At 38.8% G+C, this 9,598-nt stretch overlaps 1 protein-coding gene across 2 annotated transcripts; it reads right to left on the bottom strand.

Moving 5' to 3' along the window:
* Positions 1-4,976: 4,976 nt before the first annotated feature.
* On the bottom strand, positions 4,977-8,576 carry LOC125176738 (olfactory receptor 8J2-like). 2 transcript variants are annotated; one of them, XM_047878539.1, is made up of 2 exons: positions 8,567-8,576; positions 4,977-5,914 (listed from the first exon to the last, which is right to left on the bottom strand). In XM_047878539.1, exons 1-2 carry the CDS (start codon positions 8,574-8,576, stop codon positions 4,977-4,979), a joined length of 948 nt encoding a protein of 315 aa, XP_047734495.1. The 2 variants fall into 2 exon arrangements, with proteins under 2 accessions (XP_047734495.1, XP_047734496.1); XM_047878540.1 differs by lacking the exon at positions 8,567-8,576 and adding an exon at positions 7,827-7,836.
* Between the last annotated feature and the right edge of the window lie 1,022 nt (positions 8,577-9,598).

Below are 9,598 nucleotides of genomic sequence, written 5' to 3'. Positions count from 1 at the left end.
CATTGCGTTCGCTCAAATATCTGGATTTAAATGGATTATTTTTTAGATACATGTTTTAATCATTTACAGATTACATAAACTTTTAGCATTTTCCACAAAGACTTCTTCCATGTTTGATACCTGAAGATAAAGACGAAACTATTTACACATGACCAAAGTGTGTTAAAAGTTCAGAAGGAATAAAAATTATGAATATGTGTGTAAAGTTATCACATATATATTTTTTAATCTAAGGGACTAAATTGAATAAATGATACCCTAATTCCACATCCCTTCTTTCAGTTTCCTTTCCTACACAGGTACCCCCTCTACAAAAGTTGATGTATGTTCTGGAAAAGAAATGCAGCTCTATAAAGTGAAGATAGCATACGTTTTAAAGTGTACAAAAATGTTATAAAACTTCTTTTGATACTTCAAGGTTCTCACTCAACTGTGTGTTTTTGAATTGCATTCATTTTCTACATACACACCAATGTTTTGCTGGCTTCTGTTGAATAAAATTGCTATAATCTGTCTCTACCCTCATTTACCAGAAGTTTGCTCCCATAGTGACAGTCTTTTAGTTAGTTACCAACCTCTGACATCTACAGGGATCACCATAATCAACAACGCTGTGTGTGTGGTCCCCACTGACCCAAGAATGAACAATTCTGAACTATCTTCCTGGGCCCTGTTTTGGGGAGTACATGAACACATTTAATTTATTTAAACCAGGATGGATCTTTTTCAAGATTTCTTTTACTGTATACATTCCGCCATCATACATTGCACTTCAGACTGTGGACCTCCGTCTTATCACTATGGGCCACGTGTATGAAGTATGAATGATGAAGATTGCAACAAACAATTAAAACAGATTTAACCTTCTAGAACTAAACCTATTTTTCCTTGATTTAACACCTTATTTTTTTAAAGAAATCCAGATAGTAATCTAGATTTGAGACAGAAAAGTGCACTAAATATAATCCTTACCAACAACGAAATTCAGAAATGATCACCAAGAGAGAGACAAGTTAATTATAATCTAATCTTACTATTTGAATGTCTACAACAGTGACAATGCCGATAATGTAGTTATTGAGGTGACAAAACCCTGACACATATCTTGAGGCAGAGGTTGGGGGATGACCTCCCAATCTTGCTTTTCCTCCTGGGCACCCAGCTGGCGGGATCTCAGCCTCCTGGCAGTTAGGAGTGGAGAAGTGGCCGAGTTGTAGCCTGACTCACCTGTGGTAACAGAGCATCTCCCTGTTTGCAGCCAATCTCTCCACCACCAGAAGATGCCGCAGCTATTAAGGAAGTGTTTGCATTCATATTGACTATTCATTGATCTAAAGGCAATATTTTAAGCATCCATATAAGTAAAAAAAAACAAAAAACGTGCTTGGAAATTCTCCCAATATGGAAGTTTTCACTTATAGATTTCATAGGGTTTTAAATTGATATTAATCTTCTGAGTCCATGTCTTAAATTAACGATGTTGACATTAATAATCATTATCATTCGGGGTGCCTAGGTGGTAGCTCAGCTGGTTAAGCGTCCAGCTTTGGCTCAGGTCATGACCTTGTGGTTTGTGAGTTTGAGCCCCACGTTGGGCTCTGTGCTGACAGCTCAGAGCCTGGATCCTGCTTCAGATTCTGTGTTTCTCTCTCTCTGCCCCTCCCTCTGCTCACACTCTGTCTCTCTTTCTCTCTCTCACAAAAATAAACAAGCATTAAAAAAATATAAAAAATAAAAACTAATCATTATCATTCAGTAATCTTTCAGTTCTTTAAAATATTAATATTAGTGTTTTCTAAAATCATTACTTACCTTTTCTGTCAACTATAGCTCACATTGGTTATGTGGCTTGATGTTTTTAAGAAGTAGGTTTTTGATAATATTTACATTTTAGGTAACCCCAAATCATGTACATTTTGTGAGATGAGATAAGAGTTTGTGTTCCAAGATGTTTTGTCAGCAGAATTTCTCCAACCTGGATAATGGCTGTTGTTTACAAAAGTACGTTTATGTAGACATGTGATGAAGGTTTATGCACTTCCCGGGAGATGGTATTAGCAGCTCGAACCAAAATTATCTAGGATGTAAGTGACAAGAATTCTCCACGAGAAGACTTAGAATTCCTCAATTTAACTTTTGAATTAAAAAAAAATCAGAATCATCTTAGATTTTTGATACAGTAGAAAATATTTATCACTAGACATATGTCTCAGGACATAAGTAAAACATCAAAGTGTGTGATCCGCGTACTTCAAAAGAAAATGAACTGCTGTGAAAATCGTCCTTCAGGAAGTTTTTGGGTTTGAATCTCTGAAATGGCACTTGCTCTGCTGAATTTGGGAGAGTTTGATGGTTTTTCTTATTTTCATGGTCTTGAGAAGATTCAGGGTGGGCCACCCAAGATTTACGCACTTGAGATGCTCTCTGCCTAGAGCATCCCTAACTATGGCGTCAGGTCAGTCGACTGCCTCTGCAGCAGCTGCAGAATGCAGAGCTCTGTAGTGTCATTTGTCTGTCCTAAGTTTACAGGTGGTCAGACCTTGTCTTATGACTGTCTTGCATCTTCTCTCCCCCCTCACCGCTAGGGGGATTTTATTGTCTCTGGACACAGGGGCCATGGAGACTCCAGAGCAGTTAGGTAGGGAGAGGCAGGAAGCACAGGTGACTTAACATCTCACAGAGTGAGCCTTGATCGACTAGAGATCAAAGCTGACATAAATTATTTTCTCGATCTTACTCCGTGAAAAACCGGTGCTGGGCTGATGTGCCTGCCTGGTTGGTTGATTATGTTGGCTCACCATTCCTGATAAATGCGTCCAAGTGATATGTGAGTGCCTGTATATGCGTGAATGTGTTGTTTCAAGCCAGGGAGTCAGTGGTAATTTGTCACCGTAGTGCTGGGAAACTAATACCACTGACAGCACAATTATTTTTAGAAAATAAATGTATGTAAACCAAGTCAAAGGGTAGAAAATGCTACAGTTTTCATTCTTGACTTTGATTTCTCAATAAAATGCATAGGATTGGTAGAAGTGCAAGTGTGAGATTAGCCCTTCTGTTACAATTCTGTTCACTTAACTAGACTCAAAGAGAATGGCTTTCTGCTGGGAAAGGTACTGCTCCATTGTACGTATGTAGCTTGGTGCAGCAAATCCAGCCATAGGAAAACACACACTCATATACACACATGCACAGGAAAACACAAAATCAATTCTGTATATTATATAGTTTTATATATTTATAAAGAAGAAAGCCTAAAGTCTGAAAGCCTAATGCTATCAAGCTCTTGCCAGTTTTGTCTGTAAAGACTAGGAATATCTACCAACTGGTGTGACTTTTCTGTTTTCAGCTAGCTGTTCTTACTTAAAATAAAAGTAAGGAATTAGCCTATGAAACTGAGTGTCACAGTTCCTGTATTTGGCTTATTTCTGACTTCTTGGAAAATGTCATCAATCTACTTTATTTCCAGGCATTGCCTTACCTCACAACCCATGCCCCTGCTTCCTCAGGACATTGTTAGCAGATTTTGCATGCAAAGGCAGAGATAGGGCACAGAATGACTATTAACGTGTATTTATTTATTTATTTATTTATTTATTTTCTTTATTGGCCATGGTGCCCTTGAGGCTTGGTGTCACTTAAGGCCAATGATTTTTTGGGAGGGCCTGGGTGGCTCAGTTGGTTAAGTGTCCAACTTCAGCTCAGGTCATGATCTCACGGTTTGTGAGTTTGAGCCCCTCATGGGGCTCTGTGCTGACAGCTCAGAGCTTGGATGCTGCTTCAGATTTTGTGTTTACCCCCTCTCTCTTTCTGTCCCTCCCCAGCTCGCACTCTGTCTCTCTCTCTCAAAAATAAATAAACCTTAAAAATTAAAAAAAAAAAAAACAAAAAAAAATGACAGTGACTTTTTCTTTTTTTCTTCTTCTTTTTCTTTTTGGTGGTCTACTAATATTTTACCCCCAAACACTAAACAATAATCCTCAAAGAAATGCTACCTGTTGTTATGATTTTGTAACACTGATGAGTAATTCTACACAAGTTTTTGCTAAGAGAATATGATATGCAGAACCTTAATTTTATTAATTTTATATCATACCAAGATAAATACCAACATTTTGTTTCATGTACATGCACCAAATGAGAGGGATAAAAAAATGGAATCACCTTTCATACATTTTCTTTTGCTTTGCCACATGTCCTATTTCCACGTATATCTAAGCATTTTTTTGTTTAGTTTTTATTTTATCCTAAAGGTTTTTTTCCTGTGATATAAATTTACATAAGTGCAAGATACAAATGGATTCAAAAATTTTCAGAAGTGGAAAGACAAACTACTGCAAAAAGTAAAAATAAAACTTTAATTGTTGAACAAAGCATACATATAGCAATGAAGAGGCCCCGACTCTTTACTATATTCTAAGAAATGGTTCTCACACATCTTCTCCAGCTCCCAGAATTTCTCTTCTTTGATTAGAAATTACAAAAACCCAGTAGTCAACTTATGTTACACTGTAAAATGTGTTTATATTGAAATCACTGTTTACTACTTAAATACGTGTACTTTTTTGTGGTAACTAACACATCTTTGTATTAGGGAAAGCTCAGTATTTGAGGTTGGGAATAGAAAAGCTTAAGATTGTCCCATGGAGGGGCGCCTGGGTGGCGCAGTCGGTTAAGCGTCCGACTTCAGCCAGGTCACGATCTCGCGGTCCGTGAGTTCGAGCCCCGCGTCAGGCTCTGGGCTGATGGCTCAGAGCCGGGAGCCTGTTTCCGATTCTGTGTCTCCCTCTCTCTCTGCCCCTCCCCCATTCATGCTCTGTCTCTCTCTGTCCCAAAAATAAATAAACGTTGAAAAAAAAAAAAGATTGTCCCATGGAAAGCCATGGGATTTTTAACTATTGCCTCTGCACTTAGCAGAGATTAGCTTTTCAGGAGCAAATAAAAACCCTTAAAAGAAGACACCTGTAATTTTAAATTTACATGAATTTGAAAGACTGACATGCCTTATTTAGGAAACTCTTCAATGCATCCTTCACATCCTTGTTCCTTAGGCTGTAAATGAGGGGATTCAGCATGGGTATCACCAGGGTGTAGAAGACAGAGGCCATTTTATCAGTATCCAATGAGTGGTTGCTCCTTGGTTGCAAATACATGAAGAGAAGGGTCCCGTAGAACACAGTGACAGCCATCATGTGGGAGGCACAGGTGGAAAAGGCTTTTTGTCGACCCTCTGAGGAACGTATCCTCAAAATGGCAAAGATGATGTTGAAGTAGGATATTAGAACAATAATCATAGAGAAAAGCAAATTGATCCCTGCAGAGGTAAACACTACTGTTTCTGGAATATGGGTATTGGAACAGGACAATGCCAACAAGGGGACATTATCACAGTAAAAATGGTTGATTACATTGGAAGAGCAGTATGACACAGAGAACACACAGGAGGTGACGGTCAGTGCTGTGGTCAGACTGTAGAGGTATGTGAGGGATACCAGCAGCAGACAGATCTGTGGAGATACCACAACCATGTAGAGCAGGGGATTGCAAATAGCCACATAGCGGTCATAGGCCATTACAGCTAGCATGAAAATCTCAGCCACAATAAAGATTAAGAACCCACCCAGTTGGGCTGCACATCCATAGTAGGATATGGTCTTCTTTGAAGCCAAGAAGTTAACCAGCATTTTCGGGGCAATGACAGTAGAATCGCCAAGATTGATGATAGCCAAGTGCCTGAGGAAGAAGTACATGGGGGTTTGAAGCTGAGAGTCAACACTGGTGAGGGTGATGATGCCCAGGTTCCCTGCCACGGTCAACCCATAGATCACCAGGAAAACAAAGAAGAATGGAATCTGGAGCTCTGGGCGGTCTGAGACTCCCATGAGAATGAACTCAGTCACTGAGGTGAGATTCTCTGGGGCCGTGTATTCAGTGGCTTTCATCTCTAAAGGAGAGAATGGAAGGAGATTAATAGATGGTAAAATCAGGTTTTCTGGTAGATGCTAGATTGTAAACTGTTTCATTTAAGTTGAATTTCTTTTTTGTTTACAGTGAAAGGTGTCAGAGTTTAATTTTATTTCTCCTAATGTTTTAACAAAATTCAGATATTTAAACTCTCTAAAGACCAATTTCAAGTTGTTAGAACTGTGATACCAAGCTATTAATTTTTCAGTTCTGTGTTGTATAGAATTTATATTAGATGAATATACATTAATCTACTGTATTACATGTCTTAATATTCATAGGCATATTTAAAAATATTAATTATAACATTGCATAAATATATATTTACATATACATGCATATGCCTCTGTATACGTGTATGTTTCCAACGATAAAAGATAACTACCTATAAGAAGTTGATGACCCAGAGTGATTCGCAGTTATTTTTTCCTTACCTGCCACTGGCTTTCTCTTCAGCTCGTAATGTGTCATCATCTTTGGGATTTCAATATTTCTGCAGGAAATATTTTGACTGTGTTGGTTTTTCCTTATCAGTTTCTATCTAACCACACTGCTTCAGTTATCCACCAACAGACTACACCTCAGTAGTGTTCTTTCTTCGTGTCATTCAGAAAGTGAATTTTTTAAGTTTAATCACATTTCCTTTCTTCTGCCAAATAAACTAGTCCTTTGTATCACTCCGACCTCTACCTGCGATGACACATCTGTATTATTGTCTTCTGGAAGCCCTTTCTTGTTTTCTAGCTCATACCTCTTTCCTTTACATCGTTCAAAGCCTGTTTTGATGTTTGGAAAAAGTATCATTTGTAGGCTTGGTTTGCTCAAGTTTGATAACTTTGTTTTACTTGTACAGACAAATGATTGGAGAAGCATGCTAACATTATTCAGTATGTAGTGTACTATGGGCCCAGAGCTATGCTAGCCATTTCAAAATAATAATCTCGTTATTCGGCAGGAGTGTCCTAGAAGATGGATGAAATTATTTCCATGTCTGATGAGACGGTTGAGGCTCAATGAGCTTAAGTCATGCAAAGAGACTGTGTTGAGTACTGATTAATGCTTTGGTTTTGTGGTTTTGTTTTACGTGTTTGTTTGGTTGATTGGTTGGATGTTAGTCCACCAATTTCTAGCTGTGTGGTTTTTGCCAAGTATTCATACCTGTGTTGTGTGAATGTCATGAGGTAATACACATATGCAAGTTAGTACAGAGCCTGATAACAATGAAGGCAAAAAAAAAAAAATAGTACCAGCAGTTATTGTTATTAGCGTATTTTGAATGATTTTCTAATGTGATTTCCTGCTTGTGTCCCTGTAATCCATTCTACCTCACTGAGGAGTTTTTTAGTTAAAATAGGAATAGCAACGGATGCCTCAGTGGCTCAGTCGGTTAAGCGTCCAACTCTTGGTTTTGGCTCACGTCAAGTTCTCATGTTTAGTGAGTTTGAGACCTGTTTGGGCTTGGTGCTGACAGCAGGGAGACTGCTTGGGATTCTGTCTCCCTCGCTCTCTGCCCCTCCCCCACTGACTCTCCATTTCTCTCTCCAAAGAAATAAAAATAAACTTAAAAGAAATAGGAATAGCAAGTGAATTGCAATTTTGCATATCCAAGCAACTGGGGCACGTGATATCTAGCTACACATTTAGCAAACAAATCAGTTGTGTTGTTTCACAACTTGTGTTCTCTCACCACTTGCTTCTCTATTAAAAGTGTGGTGTGTGTTTGTTTAGTCAAAGATACTTTAGGGACACCAGGCTTGCTCAGTCAGTAGAGCATGGGACCCTTGATGTCAGGGTTGTGAATTCTACCTCATGCTGGGTATAGAGATTACATAAAAATAAGATCTTTAACAAAAAAAAGATACTTCTTTCCATAAATCAAATATATGTTTGATGAGCTTATACAACTGTGTTGCACTAAACATCCCATGTCTCTTGTCCTACCACTGTGTCTGAAAAGAAATACACAGGTAAGTTTCTGATGAAAGTCACTGTGGCAACACTCACTTTAGGCAAAGCGTTTCCTGAACAAAAACAACTCAGTGCATGTTTCACTCTGGGTTATCATATATTCAATAAGTGTATCCTTAATTTAACAACAACAAAAAAAGCACCAACAACAGTAATTGTGGACTGGTTACAATGAATTCATGCAATTATCTTTTGAAAATAACATATTTGCATATACTCTTAGCTCTTTTGAATTCATTTTTAATGAAGTATTACTAATGGCAAGTTGTTTTTTTATTTCGGTAAGTATATCTCAAAATAAAAGATATTTTGACTTGTACATGCCGTGTTTCTCAAGTGTGTTTCTGAAAAGAAATATTTTATAGCTCTACCAAAATATTGAATTCTCAGTAAAAAAACAAACAAAAAAACCCTTTGAAAATATACTTAATGTTAATCACTTGATGGTACAATGTGGCTGAGAAATAACATTGCATATTAGTTTTTAAACAGCTTCCGAAATGATTTCAAGAGCACAGTCCGTTCTTCCCCAATTTGTCTGAAAGTGACTTATACATGGGCTATGTTAAGGGAAAACTGCATCTTCTGCTGAATTCTCAGCGTCCACCAGCAACGTACAGACTGTTGGGTCCACGTCTTTCCATCATATGGTTTATCACCCTGGGCAATGTGGGAAAACAGGGAGAGGAAAAACTAGGTTTTTTGCTTGTTGTTTGTTTTTGTTTTGTTTTATGTTAGGCAATCTAGTAGGTCTTTCTTGGAGAAGAAATCTTATATTTCAAAGACACTTACGAAGCTTCTTATCTGGTGTAAATGCCTTCTATAACATCTCTTCTGCCAGCTCTCAGGCAGAAAGAATTCCTCCTCATCCTAAGTTGAAATAGACTCCTTGCAATGTCTATTGGTTATTCCGTAGAAGTGCTCACACTTTTGAATTTATCAGTGGGGAGCCTGGACACCTTTGTTTGAGTCGTTTCCTTATCCCTTCCACTTGGCCATCAGGGGACAGAGATTTGAGTCCTCAGGAGAAGAGAATAGAGCAGATATTTCAGTCCTGAGTCTGAATTGAATTGGTAAACCTCCCCGAGTACTTCGGTCGTCACACCCAGAATGAGCGCTTCGTAAATCATTGGGTTGAACCTACCTGTGCACAGAGGTCTGCTGAGACCCACTTCTAAGGTTCCGCAGGAGGTCTTTTGAAGAGTGTTACAAGTGTCTGAAGTCCCTGTAGAGCCACACACTGAACTAAGCTGGTTTATGGCTCCAGTTCCCACATGTGCACCCAGGAATTCCCAGGTAAAGTTCTGATTCCCTGGGGACGGGAAGACCAATTACTCAAGTCTCCACACAACAACTGCACCCCAGAGTGAAGATGTGGGGTTAGCCTAGGGACACAGGTGGGCGATCATACTGAGTAACCATCACGTGCATTGAGCCCACCCTTTGTGTGTGTGTTTGTTTTGATTCGTCCCTTGTATTGTCTGCTGGTCCTGGGGTGAAGCAAATCCAACAGTTGGAAAGCCCAAGATTCTGGCCCCAATGCTCCATTTTACTCTGAACACTGGGGACAAAACTGAATGCAAAGCTTCCATTCGGGGGCGAGGAACAAGCCTGATATATTTGCCATAAAAATCAGATGATATACAGCATGTGTTCGAAATGCGCA

This window comes from Prionailurus viverrinus, chromosome D1 (genome assembly GCF_022837055.1).
Source record: "Prionailurus viverrinus isolate Anna chromosome D1, UM_Priviv_1.0, whole genome shotgun sequence".
Taxonomy (NCBI): Eukaryota; Metazoa; Chordata; class Mammalia; order Carnivora; family Felidae; genus Prionailurus; species Prionailurus viverrinus.
This window is presented reverse-complemented; position numbering and strand designations above follow the sequence as displayed.